Raw genomic sequence first — 19,855 nt, forward strand, 5'->3', positions numbered from 1 at the left:
CCGGGAGCGGGGCTGGCCGGCGGGGGAGGCCCTCGGGGGTTTGACCGGGCTGCTCCGCGGGTTACTCGGTCTGGGCTCTGGGAGAGCGATAAACTGTGCGGCTGAGGTGCAAAAAAGAATCACGGAATGGTTTGGGTCCAAAGGGACCTTTAAAGATCATCTCGTTCCAACCCCCCTGCCATGGGCAGGGACACCTTCCACCACACCAGGTTGCCCAAAGCCCCGTCCAACCTGGCCTTGAACATTTCCAAGGATGGGGCAGCCACAACCTCTCTGGGCAACCTGCACCAGTGCCTCACCACCCTCACGGTAAAAAATTTCTTATGTCCAATCTAAACCTACCCTCTTTCGGTTTAAAGCTGTTGCCCCTTCTGTTGCTACAGGCCCTGGTATAAAGTCTTAAGGCCGACGCTGTGCTGTGCAAACCCTTGGCCACAGGATAAACAAACTTAGCCAGCTAATTGTAGTGGAGGAGCCTGTGGGCAGCTCCCACTTGGTGTCGGTGATTTGGCCACCTGCGTGTCCTTGCCTTTACCTAAATGTGCAGCGAGACGTTCTCCTGTGAACATCCTTTCCGTCTGACAGCGGAAACGATGAATAGGGTTGTTTTCTTGTAAGGAAATCCTATAATGGCTCGAATGACCAAAACGGAGGAATCTCTTCTGTGGTCTGCCCAGCATGCTGCATGTCAATCAGGGGCCTGTTCAATGCTACATCACCTGGAGTTCCCACCACCTAGAGGGACATAAGATTATCTATGCTATTTTCCCCTTATAGTGTGCACCGCATATATATATATATATCTATATCTGTAGCGCGCTGAACTACCGTTGTGGGTATAGGTATGTAAGTATGGTTGAAAAAACCTGATGTACTCTAAAATGAGGTATAAGGGGTGCAGTCATTCTTTTTCTTGCCTATATATAAATAATTCTAGTAAAGCAGCAAGCTTTTTTATTATTCTTTGAGCTAACAAAGTACAGTCGTGCTGGAATAAATTATATTCAACATCACAAATTTTGAAGAACGTGCTGAGCTATCTCTTTGACAGCAGAAAGTGCTTCTAAGCAAGTTGGTTTAATTTCTCGAGGAGGAAGCAAAAATCCGTAAGTTCCTGTGTCCCGAAGCTCAATGGTAAAAGAATATTTAATGCCAAGATCGTAAGCCCAATCGTCTGAACCTCCAGGAGCTAAATCTATGTGAGGAAGGGAAAATAGATAAGTTAACTGAAACCAGAACTTCAGTTTTCTGTTCCAAAGCTGTCTTCTGATGCCAGCAAGGATATGCTGTCATGCCTATTGTTGTAGTAAAGTCATACTTACAAATTGTTTGTGCACCTGCACCAGGTGTGTAGGTTTTCTTCGTTGTCCTCTTTATCGCTGTAGCTGCTTTCTTTGCCAGACTTTCCTGAAATTAAACAAAACATTATTAGCTTTATAGCCTTGTGATAATAGTAAATACGTATGCAGTTAGGATTTACTTACACTGTGCTCTGGATCTCACATTAGTTAAATACTCTTATAAAAGGTTCTAGAAAACCCACAGAATGTGGTTAAAATTTTCAGCATATGCCCGTGCTACAGATTGCATTTCTGCTCTAGCTGGATAAAAAATACAGATGAGACCTTACTACCACTTTGGGCAGCAAACTGTTGTCAAACCATTTGTTCCACTTGTCTCCTATTTTTCCTTTTCTGTCACAGTATTTAAGTCACTGTTGATTTATGTAGTATTCACAAAAACAGCAGAAAAAGATTTTCATTGGGGGAATTCTACTCTTAAGCCATGGAGACTTAAATGCCCAGAATTAGTGCATCTCTTTCTGCTTTACAGGGAAGGTGTCACAAAGGCATTATTACTGTTCACTCGCAACTGCTTTTTTTTTTTTTTTTTTCACTATATAAAGCAGTTTGTTTGAGGAAAATAAACAGTAACCAAGACAGCATAAGAATATATGTTGTCTGGAGTTAGTTTGTTCTATATTTACATTACTGGATTTTTTTTCATTTCTTCTGAACACACTGGCACTAGTTACCAATGGAAATGCTGTATGGGACTGTCTGGGGTTTTGTCTAACAAAGTAGGATGCTTCCAATGCATTAATTGTGTACTTTTTGCAGTATCTCTTATCTGTACAACTTTTTTTTTCATAAAATGTTTTTTTAAAATATAGCTTTTAAAAATATAACATGTTAAGTGACATGGGAGATACATGAGGTTGAAAAGCAGTAAAAATGACAGCAGTGTGTGCAAATGTCAATCCTGTATCTTTATAAACTCTCTTACTGTCAGTCCTTATGTCATACAGCGTATGAAATGACCTGTACACCTCAGACATGCACTGTCTTCCCATATGGCAAATCCCAAAGCCTGCAAACCTGCTTTCTGGTTGCCTTTACGTGATTTCTGCCCCCTTCTTACTGCTAGGCAGGAGCCCTTGCTGCAAATAAAAGAATTCATTGCCTCAGCACTTGGAGCTTAGGAAACACCAAAAGTGGGGTAGGAAGTGCAGGAGAGGGTGTTCCTTGCTCTAGGGAATTTTATGTCTTTACATAAGAAGAACATGACGAAGGTGTCCACCTAGTCTTGTGGCTTGATTACTCTGTGTTAGCAAATCCCATTTTAGCCTGGATATCCTTTCCAGATCCAGACAAACCCAGAGTTTCATGATAAGTGGGAAAAAGCAGCAGCTACATTTTCTGTTTTGAACTCTGTTGGTCTTCTAGGAGAGTTTTTACTGTGTGATGCAGTGGCTCAAGAATGTAAAGTTCTACATAGGCAGGATATGTTTTCCATCCTACCATTAGGACCATTTTAAATAAGCGTCCCTAGCAAAAACCTTAATAAAAGTAGCAAGTGTCCACCAGAATACCTCACTGCTTAGATATGTGGAGGGTATTTTTCAGAGTTACACACCCAAGTAATTTCAGAGTTTGTGTAAACCATACAACATAAAATCAGGAATTTGCCCAAATATCTTTTCAAGGTGTCCAGAAAACTGAGACTCTGCTGTGTTAGCAGCAGCTTCAACATACCAGGGGTTGTTGATGTGTTATCAAACTGGAATAAGTATTTTCATTTTTCCATAGTCTTCAGAAGAAGCTTGCTGACTTGGACACTGCTAGGCCAGCCCAAACTTCCTTAAGTTCTTAAGAACATCAAGAGAAATCTCTTTTCCTAATTCTTGATCCTCCAAGCACTGTGACTCTCTCTTTACAAACCTCACCAAGCAGGGTGAGAAATTCTGAAATAAATGTGAAAATTCAGGAGATGGGAAGACTTACCAGCTCATCGTGGTCTTTGCTTTTGTCCATTGTGTAAGAATATGGAAACAATACCAACTGGGAGTAAGAGTGCATGGTTATGTATGCTTTAATAATGTCTTTGTGATCTCTGACAAAGCGAGCCACGGCTTTCACTTCAGGTTCAGACTCTGGGTAGGGTCCACAGTATGTCTCCTGACATTCGTAGGGAGAAGCTCCTTTCCCTGTAACAAAAAAGTGCAGACTGTTACTCCTTACCTTCTTCCCTTCTGTATTTCTGTTTGTCTTATGAAAGAGCAGAGTATGATGCTAATACACAAGAAATCCTGGACTCTGCCATCCTATGGAAGGAACTCCCATGCTTGTAGAAATCAGTGTGAGCCTACTAGGATTTCTCACCTACTAGACTCTTGGAAAAAAATTGAGAAGGTGAAGAAAAACAATTATTCAAAGACTGGATAAAAAGTCTTAGAGGAGAGGATGAAGATGCTCCATTTAATTAATCAAGAACAAGATTGTGAGATCCCTTCTTAAAATCTAGGAGTGCTACAGGAAAAAGGCAGTTCTAAGTGATTATTTAATCTTGGGGAAAAGCAAACTGCCAGTTGGAAGTTGAAGAAACATAAAGTGAAGGTTTTTAAGAATAACTAAAAGTAGGCACTGGCACAAGTTACCAAGATGACAACTATGATTCACCATTTTTGCTGTCTTCAGAATAAGACCAAATAACTTTCTGGAAGCAGCCAGGATCTTTAGTGTTAAATGTCAGCTCTTCACATTTTAATAAATTTTGTAAATTTTCCCCTTTGCTACTATCTGTAGTTTAAATGGACATTTTATCCTTAAATCTTATGTAGGAATAAATCTCATTGAGTATTTTAACACCCACAAGACTTTCGTCATCCCTAGGCATTGGGACACTTTAACAGATGTCCATCTTCCAGAAATCAGTAATGCCGGTTACATCTGCAGCGTAGCAGCCCTGTAGAAGCAACGCAAGCTATTATCATATGATGCAGGAGAGAAGGAAACATCTTCTGGTGCCATTGAGATCTAGGGTAGATCTGTAGCATGCCACAAAGTAGTGGGGAGCATATCTGGACCCCCAAAACCCTTAAAAAAATTGATATAGATATGTTTTAGTTAATTAAAAGTTGCAAGGCTCCATACAGGTGTATTTGGGTAAAATGTAGTTGTGATAGAAAGACTAGGTGATATGGTGGTACCTGGCTGTCAGTGTTAAGAATAAACCTGTATTTTCATGCATTCAACTGTTCCACAGATCCTGCAAGCCCCTTTATAGTATCAATGGCTGAAAAGAAATCCTCAGAGGACCTACTTCCTTGTGTGGCACAGCAGAAGAAGCAGAAATAATACAGAAAAGAGAGCAGGCTGTGGGAGTGAACTGGCAACAGAGACACTGAGTGTGGGAGATGGAGACTCTGAGGTCAGAAGCAAGGGTACTGGGGCAGGGAGGGCTGTGGTACATTTATGTTCTGGGATATACGTATAAGCCTTAACGTTTCTGAATCGAGAGGAATTTCACAGACAGTCCATGAAAATTCATGCACATGCAAATACAAACAATTCCTGGCATCTGTGCCAAACCATGCAAAAGTGGCAGAATGAGAATGTTAAATTTTACACTGTTCCATTTTGCGCAGAAGGGAGTACTGTCCAAGGAAAAAGGCAATGCAGAACCTGTTGGCTGGCAATCTTGGATGAATGTTCTGTCTGCTTTCCTAAATTCTTGATCATACTGAGAACAGCCAGCTAAGGAAATGATATGGAAAATGTGGAGAAAAATTTAAGTCCAGGTTCCAGTCAAATTTAGTTCCACAGAGCAAAGTCCAAGTTAGTGCCTTGCATTTAGAGGCATAATTTTGGTTTTTAGTGGTATAAAAGAAAAGCATAAGGTATCAGTGCATTTAGTATGTTTTGCTTTTCATAAAAACCATGAGGGCTTTGTTCATAAAGTTCATAAAGTTGTTATCTGGGCAGCTGAAGAGGAAAAGTGGATAAATGTGGTGGTACATTTCTAATTAAATGCATAGATCTAAAACCTGGAATTTTGCAATGGCACAAAGCGTGTTCACAAGCAAATCTGAAGCCAGTGGAAGTGTGAACTTTTGGGACCCCTGACAAGAACTCTTCTCTGTTTAAAAGTATGTGAGTAAAGATGAAATTGTAGGTTCTCATGCGTTTGTAGTAATTTCCTGTGAACACAATTGTGTTATTGCATTCAACTGACACAGCTAATAATAATTACAACAGTGTTATAAGGTGATAAAACTCCAGCTTGGTTCTTCTGAGGATCCTGTTGAACTCCTGGTGTTTCACACAGCTACAGCAACAATGGAGATTCTACAGTTAATATATTCTGGATCAAATCTGTTCAACCATTGCTATCTGTTGCTAATGTATCTGAATCAGTGTAAATATTTTTATGCTAATTAAGAAAAACAGGATTTTGTTTTTCAGCGTTTTACTGACTGTATAACTAAAAGAAGTAGAAACCTAGGGAGATCCTATCTGATCCTATCCTATCTGCAATCATCTGTTTAAGTTATTGCAAGCACCTGACTTCAGTGCTTAGGTTCATCTGTACATTTTTTTCTCTCTGATGACCCTGCAAGGTGCTGAGGCTTTTTTCTTCTATGTTTTCAACCATGTCTAAGAGAGCAGCATAGCATGGCTGAAAACAGTATTAATACTTCCCTAGTTACTCAGGTAAGATGTTATGCTTTTGCCCTGTAAGAAGGGGTACATTTTGTCCAAAGACTTATTTAGAGAGGAAGCACTTTCTAATCTACCTGTATTCTTCTGCTCTTTGTAAAGTAGAATCATTTCTCTGCTTCAGAAGTTGTTCACCACCAAAAGTGCTTGACAAGTTGAATGCACTACATTACATAACCTTTCCCAGAAACTAGTATCTGTATCACAGTTTTTTGCTTTTATTCCTTCAGACTTCTCCAAGTTCTGTCTTCATGATGTATTTATTCTGAATATCGCTTTAAAATCTATGTATTTGGTCCCCATCTTCATAATTTTGAGCCTGAAAAAAATGTATGTTTTTTTGCCATATAATAGCCATGGATGGTAAACAAACATATTTATTCCCAGTTTAGCAATGGACTAAAATGACTGAAAGTCCTACAGGACATTAGTGTCAGTACTGAGTGAAGCCAGATCTGATCTATAGGATAACATTTTAAGATAGCTGTTCTACAGCCTATTGAAAACCTGTCAAGTACTAAAGTGCCTGCAGGTAAGTAAATGTGATACAGCCTTGACAACAAACACTGAGAGCCAAAAAATCTTGGTCAGCTAGGCATTACTAGGATGACCGAGGTGTTCAGTTCATACAACATGGTGGAGCATCTACTCAACGGGATGGCGCAACAGGCCGTGGGTGACATGGCAAGGGCCACCTCTTCCCTCTCTCCTCCTTCCCACCAATAGCCTGTACCAGGTGTGTCATGGTGTGATGCACGAGACAGGATCCAGGGTCCTGGTCCCCTCTCTCTTGTCATTGTGCTGGGAAGAGGTTAGTCCCTGGTGTGGCATCTGGGGAGGAAAAATCCTGAGTCCCAACAAAAAGTGTCTCAAGCTGGGGAAGTGTTCACCGGTTCACAACAGATATTCAGCTGCATTTGTCTTTATATCAAATACCATATACCATCTGTGAAATGGTAAATGAAAATGTTTTCAAAATAAAGAATTTTAAAGGCTAAAAGCAAGGCAGGGGTACAATGGGAAGGAGATGATGTCATACCACACCAGCGCGCATCAAAATTCCTGTTCATGTCAGTACCGATGCACTTGCTGTTACCGTGCGATGAGCGGCTCTTTCTCCACAGCCGATTCTATGGAAAGAGACACACAAGCCACATTCAGGGAAAAAGCTGAGAAAAGTGATGCACCATCTCACTGGTTAGTTAAATGTGACTTCCCACTTGTGCCTCTACAGGTCATGGGCCAATGAAGAGGCAAAAGACCAAGGAAGATCATAAAACCACAACCTCATTGCCAGCAAGGGTGGATGATAAAAGGAGATGTTGGGTAGAATAAGAAGTGGTCACATCTGATCTGATTTCAATGGATTTGGACTGTGGAAGGAGCGGAGAAGACATACAGTTTGGCCAGGTATGTGAGTTCAGGAGTCCAAGTCCAACCTTTCTGTAGGCATTGCTGACAGCATGCGGAAAGTTGGAAATTTGGTGTGCAACTGTTGAGGTGTATATGCATAGTTACCCAAATGTCAGCCAAGCTGGGCTGAAGACTGAATGAGTTAAAGAGTGGAGATATTTTTTTTTTAACTCGAGTGAAGGATCTAAAAGTCAAAGAACCATCTCAATGGCTTTGAATTTCCAACCAATAAATAAAATCCTGGACAAAAGATACCTGTTGTACTTTCATTTCTCTGAAACAAAAAGTATTCAGAGAACGGGGCTACCTTGCAGGAGGAAGGAGTGAGTTACTGGCTGTGCTCTGTGTGATGCAGCATGCTATTCAGCTTGTGCCGGATTGTGCCGCTATTTGTAACCTTGCTGCTGAAGGCTGACACAGGCGCTCCCTGACACCGGCAAGTATTAAAATCCCAAGATGAAATTCTGTCATTTCCAAATGCATTTCCAGCAGCTTGGAAGACACAAAGGTACTGTGGGTCAAATGCCAATTAGTTGCAGCATTTTTTGTGGTCTGTAGGGCAGACATGCAGAAATTCCAAGCACAGATTAAGAGTTTGGGGTGTGCGGTTCCAGGATGGAAATGATGCCCTAAGCATGCACACTGATAGTTCCCATAAATAGCACATCAGTACATTGCGCAGCCTGTCAGAAAAGCCCTACGTACAGAGGGATGGCTCCACGTGTACTCATAGCCATCCACATTCATCACAGGCATGATGTAGAAATCAAAGTGCTCCAGAAGCGTTGTCATGGTCCGATCTCTCTCACGCACGTGGATTGCCTGTAAAGCACAGGGGAAACTTATTAAAAGCATTCGTAATAGTGGTTTTCTTACCTTCCTAGAAAGTCACCTGATGGCATATGTAAAATAATTGTGCAATTATCAGACCAGTCTGCCTCCTGATAGAGGCACATCACATCACAGAAACTGCTGAGTAGCAAAGGAGCTCTTCGGTTCAAAGTGCCAGGGAGAGGGTAGGAATCAAACTGATAGAGTCAATCAGGTACACTGCAGTCCTTTAATGTTAATAGGTGGTCATGAGATAGAGTTGAAGCCTATTAATAGGAAGATTTGAGCTTTTGCTACTTGTATAAATGATAGGAACCCTCCCTCCCACCAAAATTACCACAGAAGTAGCATAAAATAAAGCAAGCCCCAAAATAACAAGTAACATTTCTGCTGTACGTAATGTTATTTCTTCTGTTGCGTTGTGAGTTCAGTGCACGTCTGTGCCAAGAGCCAGTAAGATCTACATTGCTAATTTTGCCTCACAGCCAATTTTGAATGTTTTAGTGATACCTAGCCCGGTTGTTGGTTCACAACACAGGGATAAATTTTAACCTAGATAAGTGGTTTTGTTACTATTAGAATAGACTAAGTCTTTAATCATATCTTTTTTTTTTTTCATGCCTTACTTAAACCACCTTCTTTCATTTTAAATCCTTCCTAGTTTTCTTCAGGCAACGGACTTTCTCTGACTAAATTTCTACAGTCATAGAGACAAAATTAAATTATAAAGAGTGGACCCATTATAAAGAATGCCTAGGATTTGCTAGAGAGAGCTAGTGATTTTAATGTGTGTGTGTAGACTTGTATTAATGTCAGATTTTAGAATGTTACTTCATGAAGTGATATAGAAATAAAATTTGAATTTAAAACATGTAAATTAGATCAAGGGGCTGGAGGACCTAAACGTTCAGCTTGTTACTTCCGAAAAATGCTGCAGGGACCTGTCACTGGCAAAGTGACAGCACAGCTGGTAATTATTTGGAGCAGCATGAAAAGGGCAAATGCATTTCTCTCCAAGGGAACCTTGAAGGCTGGGATTATCAGTGGGTCACAAGGTACATTCAGTTGTATCTGTCCGCAACTCCTGCCATCTCCTTTCAAATGTTATAGTCATTGAGGTTTTATAGTTGTGACTGAGGACAGAAATAAAGACATTTCTTATTATTATCATCATCATTATTTAGTTCCGTGACGGCCAAACCATAATTCATGTTTCAAGGACTCATCTATGTTGTTTCTCTGGCTACAGTACTGGTGACTGTGAAGTCTCAATCTCATCTAGATTATTTTTACTGTGAACTTCGCTTTTGTGAAAAAATAACAGTAAATAATATCTCAGGACATTAACTGAGCAAGCTGGGCAACCTTGTCTGGGGCAGAAAGACTTTAGGAGCCTTTTCCTGGTCCGTACTAGGAACTGGGCCAGCAGCTCAGCATCATGAGTTGAGCAAAGATGCCTTAAATTCAAAAAGACCAAGGCAACATATGTTAAGAACCAGGTGCAAACCGTGGATATTGTGTCTTTTGGTATACCTTTGGTCACTACCCTGAGCAGTGTAGATATTAAAGATACTAAAGGTCAGATGTGACCATTGGTCTGCGGCTGCACATCAAGGCAGGTCGGGCTAAGCCCATACTACAGTCTCATCCCATCAGTGATTTACTAGTTTCCATGAACTGGTACTATGCATCTGGGCAGTCGTTGCTCATGTTCCGCAGGTCTGAAACGAGGGTGTCTCTAGCAGGGATGGTACCTTCAGAAGTAGGTGGCTTGCGTGGCATCATTCTTCGAATGAGGCAGATCCAAAAAAAAGCAAAAGCACAAAGAGAAAATGCGGAATCAGGAGGTGGAGGAGCAGTAGTAGCAGATGCAGCAGCAGGTGACACAACCCAGCAAGTGCTAAGTAGACGTTGCTGGAGTGCATGCTGGTGTGGAGCTATGCCATGCCTGGGGCAGGCAAGTGTGGGCTACCTATTGCTCTAGGAAGGCAAGTAGGGAAGAGCCAAGGGTTGTAGGACAGCTTGAGCTCACTCTGGGTGTCCTCTGATCTACTCCAGGCAGTGCCAGCTGGAGTAATATGGGCATGAGCCACCATGTGCTGCATGACCCAGAGCCACGATCATTCCTTGGATCCATGTAGCAGTATAGACATAGCTCTAGCAGATTACCAAATACTTGCTTTTTCTGGCATGCCCTCTCCATTCCTGACCGTTCATAATTGTAAATGTCTCTGTTGAATTTGCTGCACATACTTTGAAGTTTCTTTCATACTTGAGAATACATCGGAGCTCTTTTGCATTTGATCCATATGACTTTCTGTCTCTCTCGCACACCCCCCCTCCATCTACTGACACACACACGCACATGCACACACACTCACTGCTGTGCATGCAGCTTAGGCGCAAATCTCATGTGTTGGTGTTGTGGAAGTAAATGGATTAAGACTTTATGCAGCTTAGAGCGCAATTGGAAAGAGAAGGTAGATGGCATCAAGATTTTTTGCTTTGCTTTGAAAACGGTAATCAGATGTGATTAGCTACTCACATGGCCTATGAACCACAGGCAAAAAGCAGGAGAAATCCATTCTCTAGCGTGGATACCACAGTCAATCCATATGGCACTTTTGGGTATTTCCTGGCTTTTAGAAAGCTGACAAAAGAGAAATTGTATTAAATTGTCACCGTTGTAAAGCGTACCACATAAAAGTGGAAGTGAAAAGGGTAACCCAGATGAAAGAAGCAGCTTCTGTCTTGTAGGGAGAGCTTAGACTGATACTGGGCAGGGACACTGCTGTCAGGTCCATTTGCATACAGTCAGAATGCCATATCCAGACTGCTTGCAGCAAGCTCCTAACATAGACACCACGACTACAGCAAGACCTGAGGTCAAGTGAGTAGATCACTAACTACGCAGGGCAACAGACTAGATTGGCTTCATAGTCAACAGAGGAAGGTATCTACCCTGCCAGTGTTTCATGCCTTTGGACGATGGCCTAGGTGCGATAACTTTTTTGTGGTCAAATGCCTTTGCAAAGGTAATGCACCTTACTAGAAGAACTTAGGAAACTTCTAAAAAACACAAAAATATGCCAAACCCCATCACTTGCTTGCATTAGTTCTTGGAAAGTTTTTGCAGTAAGTCACAGTTGTACCTTCAGAACATAAAGTGGTCGTTTCTCATATGATGAGCCAATATATATTTTCCGGAGGAGGTCAGAATGGACTCTCACAACTTCTTCCATCCAGTGATATATCTGCAAGAATGAAGTTAGTAAATAGATCTCCTCCCTATTGTTTTCCTTCATCCCTGAAAGTAGTCTAGACTTAAAATTAATTCCTCCCAAAATCCTGCCTCTTTAGCTGATGGGAAAGAAAAACTACCAATTCAGCCCACTTACCTGACTCTAATTTCTCTTAAAACAAACAGTAAGATACAGTCACAACACAGTCCAAGTATAGCCCTGAAATTCCTCTTTAGTTCTCTTTGGTTAAATTATTATTCAGTTCATGTTTTAAATATTTATATGTTATTTTGCAACTTCATTTTGCTTCTGTATTTACTGCATTTGAATGGCAGCTTGAGGCAATACATGTATGAGAGATTTTGTCTGGTGCTTCTTTCTTTCTCTAGGAAGGCATTACAGTAAATACAACTCAATGGTTGAGCAACACAATGGTAATTACCAGTTGATGATTTCTTTCCCTATCTCCGTTCTCAACCATGAGACAAATTTCACCCCTTGAATCTACAGAGGATTACAACAAAAATATCTTACTTCTTTCATCGAATGGTAGTTTTCATAGTACGATGAAGAGCTGCGTGGGTTGACTGTGTCATTGGTAGTCTGTTTCTCAATATGTCCTTGAACGTCTTCCATCGTGACGCTGAAAAACAAAGAAAGAGCACAACCTCCTGTTAAATAAATGGCAACCTTACAGAAACAGTCATGACAACAAATTAAAAATACATACTTGTGGTGGATGGTCAGTTGCCTTAACTGAGCTTTTATGCTATTTATGCTGGATGCCCTGACATAGAAATGGACTTCTCTGTCCTTCCTGATGTTTTCAACCACAACAGGTTGCCAGAGAATGACCTGCAAAGTTTCAAAAAAAATTTTACTTTTTTTACCGAGGAAAGAAAAAATATTCTTACTAACATTTAATAAGTATTTTGAAAATAATCAAAGCATCTGTTTTCAATTTAAGACACCCCTTGTAACAAGCAGTTTAATGTTCCCTGTGTTGTGTTATAACATTCTGCTACTGCTGGAAATGAAATGTGTGTATTTAAGAAATGTTTATAATGACTTCTGCACATAAATTCATAAATCAAGAAAAAAGACAGGAACATAACCTTTTCTGAGATAGTATTTCTAGTATAATAGATATATTTAGCTGGTTATTATGTTACATGTTTTCAAGTCTGCTGAGACTTATTTTCCCTGAGGGTATTTGGAGAATTAATGAAGATCAGACCAGTCTTTGTAGTTATTGTATTCGCTGATGACTTTGATTGGAGAGGAAATAAATGCCAGAAGGGGTTTGAATATAAGTCAAGTTGAAGCAGCAATACGGAGATTAGAAATGGGAGAAAAATAAGAAAATGAGATTCTTCTTGGTAAAATTAAATCTTTTACAATAATAAAACCAGAAGCCAACATATTCAATAAAAGACTGAAACTTTAGAACCAATAATACCAAAAGATCTAGGGGTGACAGTAAGCAGAAAATCAGGCATGAATTTACAATGTGAAAAAGGTCAACACAATTCTTGGATGCATTTTTGAAATCATACAGCTTGAAGTCACCAGACAATAGGGTTTATTTTTTTCCTTTCTGGTGCAGTTGCACCAGGAATATTATATTTGACTTAGGGCACCATGTTTCCAGGCATGTATCAGCTGTCAGCTGTTTACCTCACTTATTTCTCAGAGAGAATGTGTCTGCAAAATCATACAGGAAACTCATCCATGCTTTTAATCAAGACTTTGGAACAATAAATGGTAAAACATTTGGCCCCTGGATACATTAGTGCAATGTGCTATACAAGTGGCTGAGCTAGTCTCGGTGTAGCCACCTCAGACATTATTGGCAGGGTAGCGACTGCATCGCGTGGCTCAGCTTCGTTTGGAAAACCCATCCAAGAAGCAAGCTGGATGCTTGGCTCCCCAGCGCCAATTTTCCTGTTGCCCTGGCTAGCCTGCTGTCTGCACGGATGTGCACCAGTTCAGATTTAGTTTCTCTTTGGTGTAGGCATTCTTCGAATTGACAGTAAGGAAAATTAAGGAACTCTGGATTGACACAGCGGAGGTGGCAGAGGAGCAAAGAATGGGGGTAAATGGGAAACTTTGATAATGCAGATGATTATTGGTCTCCTGACCCGTCATCAGCAAGGGTCAATACTGCCCCAGGGGCAGCTACGAAAGACTCTGTTGTAGATGTTCCTGTGTTTGGGTCTTCTGATGGATGCTACATGCAATGTGTGTGCTGTAAGAGCAAAGCATTTCCTTTGTTTTAAGTTTTTGCTTTCCAACTTTTACAGGAGTAATGCCTATAATTAGCGGAATAATTCTTCTTGTAAGATGCTAATTTTCAATTGCTTCTTTTGCTAGATTGTAACCATTAAAATTTGTTGGGAGGTACTGTTTGTGTCTTCCCTTTACCTTTCCCTTTCTTTTTCCTTTTCCCTTTCCCTTTCCCTTTCCCTTTCCTTTTCCCTTTCCCTTTCCTTTTCCCTTTCCCTTTCCTTTTCCCTTTCCTATTGCCTTTCCTTCTCCAATTCCCTTTCCCTTTTCTTGCCCAATTTATAGCCATGGGAAAAAAAAATGGCCATTTTATAACCCTTGAAAAATGTTCAGTTTGCATATTCACATAAGTGACTTGGTAGAAACCACCGCGTGCTCTCTCTGCACTGAATGTACCACAGTTGTTGTTCATGACTTCTTGGGGCTCCTGTGTATGAGAAAGTGAAGAATGACAGTGGTGAGGAAAAGATGGAGGAGGGCAGGTTTATTTTGGTACAGCAAAGGAGATGGATATGTGAGTTGACTTGTGGAGGTGGAAAAGAGCAAGGAAGGTTATCAAGGTTTGTGAAAACTGAAGGGAAGGATCAGAAGAAAAGGCAGCAGAAGACTAGTACGAATTTGGGCTGGACATAAAATGAATAGGAGCCAAGAAAGACAGAGAAAGACTGGGCATAGACACCATTAAAAGCTCTCAGTCATCTGAGACACATCCTCAGTCATCCTGTAAGTTATATTGGCTGAGGGAATGGTTACACCTTTGTTGCAAAGTGTTGGCTTCAAACTGGGAGGGTGTGATTGGACAAATGCTTTTGAAGAGAGATGCCTCACTTTAATTAAATACGCTATTCTTTAATGAAAGATAGAAGTAATATAAAAAAAAAAGTATTGCTTAAGAGATTTTTGTCTCCTAAATGCTACTTTAAGAAAAATACCACAAAAACACAGTCCTGATCTTCAAAGCTCTGCAAGTCATATAGGTCAACATTGCATTGGTCTAAAGTGCTGAGGTTCCCTAGCAAATGTATTTCTACTTACTGTGTGTTGGTGCTTCACCAATTTTGCAGTGTCTTAATACACAAAATCAGTTGCAGAAATCTGAGCTCTGATACAATGCACTACTGTAACATTATGAAGGAGGGGTCTCCTCATGTAAAACAGAAGGTAGCGGAGCAATGAAAACCAAGCATTTTCTGAGTTGCTGTACTAGGAGGAATGAAAGTGGGCTAAATCTTTCTCCGCAGGGGGTGGAAGGAAACGGTATTAGTGCACTTTAGGGAAGAATTTGGCCTAGAGACCAGAGAGACAGAGGGAACTGTTTACCTCGGTGGTGTTCAGTAAATTCTGAAGGGCTTCAACCTGTTTGTCTGTTTGTGGGAGAGCGCACAAAACTTCATCCCTGAAAAACAAGGGTATTTGGGTAAAGCACAGGTACTTGGAACTAATCTAGGTCATGCAAAAGTAGAGAAGCAGGCTTGGCCTCTCTCCTCTTCCCTGGCTTGGCTGCAGTAAACTCAGAGAAGATTCAATAGTGAGGATGCTGAGTGAACCCCGTTCCAGCCTCTGCTTCTGCCAATCGGTAAAAATCCATGAAAAAGATGGTGAAGGGCTTTGGTAGCCAATATCTACTGCTGGACTCTGAGGTTGCTCCTGGGAGCTGGCACCAGCACAACACCAACCAGCCCTAGCTAATCTGGAGCGCAGCAGCACCGGTGGAAAACGAGCCTCCACCAGGAAAAAAGCTTTCCTGTTCTCCCCAATTTTCTCAGTCTCAGTCACTGTTCAGCAGAGACATGAGCCCTTCCAGTCTGGCAAAAGCCCTCCCAGTTCGGCAAAAGCCAAACACAAGGTCTTGTACATGTGCAGAGGCTACTACCATCATTGTTCCTACTCCCGTCCAGTTTTTCTCATCTCCTTATTTCTGTCCCTCTGCCAGGTATGGATTCAGTTGGTCTATACCACTGTCCTCCCCATCTTTGCCCAATAACTTATATTCCCTTTCTGCTTGAAACCCATGGTCCGAACGCGTTGTACGCAAGGTGGCACTTCCCAGCTACTCCATGCCTGACCCCACCGTCGGTGACAGAAGTGAAATTCACTTTCTGGACAGAAAAAAATACCACTTTTCATTGTAAATCCAGCCCTGATCTTCAGTGCCCTGCAAGCCATGTAGTTCAAACTTGCATTGGAAAGGTAATTAAAATATTTTGTGTGTGTCAAAGGAGGAGACTCAGGGGAACGTCAGACCCCTATTTCCATTTTCTGGGCTGGGGTGGCTCTCAGCCTCTGATCGTGTGGATTTGGTGTCAGTGCATAAACCGGGCACTGTGGAAGTCCCTGCCAGCCCAGTCTGCAAAGATTGTTCTGAAAAGAAAACAGGCAGGGCTCTCAAAACTGGTGTTTTCAAGCTGCATAACATGATTGTCACAACTCATTGTCATGACTGATTTCAAGCAAAGACCTGACAGCATCTGGCAACCAGGTGATTCATCTTTTCTACTTTTAGCCAGGCTCCAAGCAATCACTGTTGTTTCTCATGCAGAACCAACAATATGCCAGCCCTGTTTTTGCCTCCACCATCATTTGACAGAGCATCAAAAAGCAATCAGGGGCAGGCAGGGTTGGCGGTTTGCCTATTTCTTTAGGCATCTGTTTGGGGCTACTTTAAAAGTGAATTTGTCTTCTCGTACCCTGGGAAGCCTTTTCACAGGGGAGACCAGAAAAGGGTGGCTGCATCTGGTTTCGTCCTATGATTCCCACAGCCTGAGAGTACCATAATGAGGAAGCTGGTATGTGCTTGTACCCCACCATTTGCTGCTCAAATATTTCAGCTGAGTGTGGTTAAGTACTGGCCCGGTGGTAGCTACCAGAGATTCCTCTTAGAGCTCTCGTTGGTAGGACCTGAATACACTGCACGAGGTGATCCTAGTTCTGCCCTTGCTCCTGTAGTCATGTTTAACATGGGAAGTATTAACAGCCGAAATTGTAGTCGTTGGGCTTCTCAGTTCTTCTGCTTTGATTTGTCATTATACCCTCTTTCATCTGTCTTCTGCCCCACTCCTATTAGCAAACACCCAGACAAAAGCTCTAATTATTGCCTTTATACCAATCTCAGAAACAACCCTCTATCCCCAGCTCCTTGCCCTGCCTGCTGCCCTGGTATGGCTGGACATGTTCATCTTGAACACACCTCTTTTCTTGCACTTTCTGTCCTCTTGCCCTGCTTCCCTGGCTGCTCTTTGACTTTGTCCTTAAGAGGATCCCTCTCATTCCCCTCCTCCGACTTTCTGCCAGGGTGCCACTGGACTTTATCACTGTTTCCCATCTCTTTCTCCTCTCCCTCTTATTTCTGGGTAAACAGAATTCCAGCTGCCATCCCCACACTACAGTGCTCACGTCTTATCCTGTAGTTATGACAGAGTGAGTGTGATGCATTACAGTTCATTTTAGCTGGTTTTGATATCTTCATCTGAGCTAATCACTGTCTTAATAAAGAAACAGGCACTTTCAGGGTCTGGTTAACCTGAGCTAATTTAGATGTGTGTGCTAAACTGGAATGAATTATAATCTAAATACACATATTTTTCTGCACTAGCTGTACAGGAAGGTGAAGGGGACTTGTTCCTATGCAGAACTGTGCAGAAAGCCTGTATAGTCAGGTGAATCCCGTCCAGGGACCCTGGCCACCGTCTCACAGATAGACAGACATACACCAGTGCTGGTTCTCTGCAGGCATCTCCGTCTCTTCACCTCTCCTCTCCATTGCATTTCTCAGTCACTAGGAAGGCCATCAGCATCACGTACCACACAGACCCACCAAAACAAGCCATCAGCATGGATGCATCTCCCCGTCCTCGTAGCCTGGCTTCATTTAAACCTTGCACGTTCTTTCTGACTAACGTCTCCAGAAGAGAGACCTCCCTACTTTTCTCCAGCTGAACGTCTGACCCAGGTTCTCAGCAGGTAGTGTCACTGGGAGAGTGCTGCCAGCATCTTCTCCTGTCCTCCTGGACCATGTAAGCTGTTTGTTTGCCTGGAGCACAAATGTCTGCCTGTGGGCTCTCTTTTCTCCCACCTTGCTGGGTCTCCAACAGCCTCCAGCCTTGCCCTTTCCCTACAAGTGAGGTAGGTGTCTTTCCAGTGCTGTCAGCTCTTTCACAAGTCTCACGACGTTCGGTATTTTTTTTCGACGTCCGGATGCAGTAATCACACCATAACCTTGCAAAGGGAAGCTTTAATACATGACCGTTAAATCCTCCAACACTAGCGCTCAAATAAAAGTAAAAAGTCAGATACAATATGTCACCTTTAAAATCTCATTATTTTAGCCATTTTCACAACCAGGGCTGGGAGAGTTAGACTTGTGCTTTCCAGTGGGAAATGCCATATTGTTCTGTAAGGGTCAGATATTCAGTGTTTTATTTAAACATGAAATAAATGAACCTTCAAGTAGCACAGAGCAATGTTGCTCAACTGAATTCACCTAAAAACTTGTTTAACTGTCCCCCCTACTATAACCCTCACACCTCCGTAGCAATCCACAACAAAATACAATTGCAACACAAACGGAGATGAAAGATCCTCTTTTTAAGGCACGAACTCACTGGTGTTCACCTGTCACAGGTCCTGCCACTGGCGTGTGGTGCGGAGTTGCAGAAGGGCTGTGAGATATAATTCGCTATTGTTTGTGTAGGTATTTCAGTCCTGGGAGCAGGTTGTATTTAATCGTGATTCCTGTAGGTTGTTCAGCTTGCTTAATATCACCACATGAGGGGCTTATCCTTTTAGTTCTACCTATTAAAATATTTCAGGTTTTTAAACCAGCTGTACATGTAGCAAATAAAAGCACTTTGCCTGTCTTCATCTCTGACATATGTTCTCATGTTTTAAGAAAGCATTTGGTTTCAGGGCATTTCTGAAGTTTATCGATAGGTAACAATAAAACTGCTTCTGAAACATTGTACAAATACCAAATGGTTATTCAAAAATGATTTATGACTGGAAAAACAATCATAAAAGCTGCTTTAGAAAGAAAACAGATTGTTAGCACTTTCTGAAATGTTTTCTCTTTCTACCTCAAGAAGTAATTCATTTAAGATCTTGTTTTAAGGCAAATGAAGCAAATTATTTTTGCCCATTAAGTTTCAGAATGCCCTTTATTGGCATTCAAAAGCACTGAATGAACAGAATTGATTTGCACTTAGACCGAAAAGAATAGTTTTAATATGATTAAAAACATAGGATTTATGGATGCAAAGAAGACTTAGAATAATTTCATTTCCTCCACCATCTATATGTTAAATTGAACCACATATCCAATTACAAGAGCAATAAATAAATGTCAACCTTTGCCAAATGTTTTCTTACGCAAGTTGGAGTTATTTTGCCTCAATATTTTCCCATCCCACTCACCACACACTAAAAGCCCAGTAGCACCAGCAGGTATTTACCTTGGAAAAGTGAGGCCATGCTTCTCTTGAATCCAGATAAATAGGGTAAAAAAGAGCAGGTAAAACTTCATCTTCACGGCATCCACAATGAAACCAAATGCAATTGGAAAGCCGAGGGTTCAGGACCCACATTATTGATTTCAAAAATGTTATTTAAAGAGTAGTTAAAATTTAATACTCTCTCTCACCTCAACCCCAAGCTCCTGGTGGCTAAGTCAATACAACAGGGCTCCCTGGGGAGGTCCTGCTCGTACTGATGTTGTTCATCTACGAAAGGATAAAGTGCATTTTGGACATTTTCATATTGATGAGTCACTTTGTCATCTCAGCTTTTGTGTCATTTCATTGTGGCTACGAACCACAGACATAAGAAAGAACACCAAGCGCAAAGTTTTTTGATCCTCTAATATTGACGGAGGTCCAGGAGCGTGCTCTGCATTCAGCACTCCTATAGCACATCACAGCCAAGCACGAAGCTGGGTGAGAGGAGTGGGAGTGAGGTTATTAAGTCCAAATGGAAAAATCGTGAGCAGGAAAGCTGCATTTGCTGGCATTTGCTAGCAGAGAAAACAAGGAGCAAGCGGGATGTGATACCTACTTGCTATTGAGGGCCGTACCTCTAGTTCAGGATGGAGCA

The 19,855-nt window shown here is 41.6% G+C and overlaps 1 protein-coding gene across 1 annotated transcript; it reads right to left on the minus strand.

Annotated features, from left to right (window-relative positions):
• Window positions 1–231: 231 nt before the first annotated feature.
• CPB2 (carboxypeptidase B2) lies at window positions 232–19,316 on the minus strand. Its single transcript, XM_075046198.1, has 11 exons — window positions 19,219–19,316; window positions 15,092–15,167; window positions 12,216–12,340; window positions 12,020–12,128; window positions 11,396–11,497; window positions 10,789–10,893; window positions 8,118–8,234; window positions 7,039–7,129; window positions 3,285–3,487; window positions 1,323–1,407; window positions 232–1,195 (listed from the first exon to the last, which is right to left on the minus strand). Exons 1-11 carry the CDS (start codon window positions 19,287–19,289, stop codon window positions 1,011–1,013), a joined length of 1,269 nt encoding a protein of 422 aa, XP_074902299.1. The 5' UTR covers window positions 19,290–19,316; the 3' UTR covers window positions 232–1,010.
• Between the last annotated feature and the right edge of the window lie 539 nt (window positions 19,317–19,855).

Source organism: Buteo buteo, chromosome 14 (genome assembly GCF_964188355.1).
Source record: "Buteo buteo chromosome 14, bButBut1.hap1.1, whole genome shotgun sequence".
Taxonomy (NCBI): Eukaryota; Metazoa; Chordata; class Aves; order Accipitriformes; family Accipitridae; genus Buteo; species Buteo buteo.

Coding starts and splice junctions, on each gene's coding strand:
- CPB2 (XM_075046198.1), bottom strand. CDS start 19,289: ATGAAGTTTTACCTGCTCTTTTTTACCCTATTTATCTGGATTCAAGAG. Junction 8,235..10,788: donor GCCTGTGGTTCATAGGCCAT/GTGAGTAGCTAA, acceptor TGTGCTTTACAG/GCAATCCACGTGCGTGAGAG. Junction 3,488..7,038: donor TTTTGATGCGCGCTGGTGTG/GTATGACATCAT, acceptor TTTTTGTTACAG/GGAAAGGAGCTTCTCCCTAC.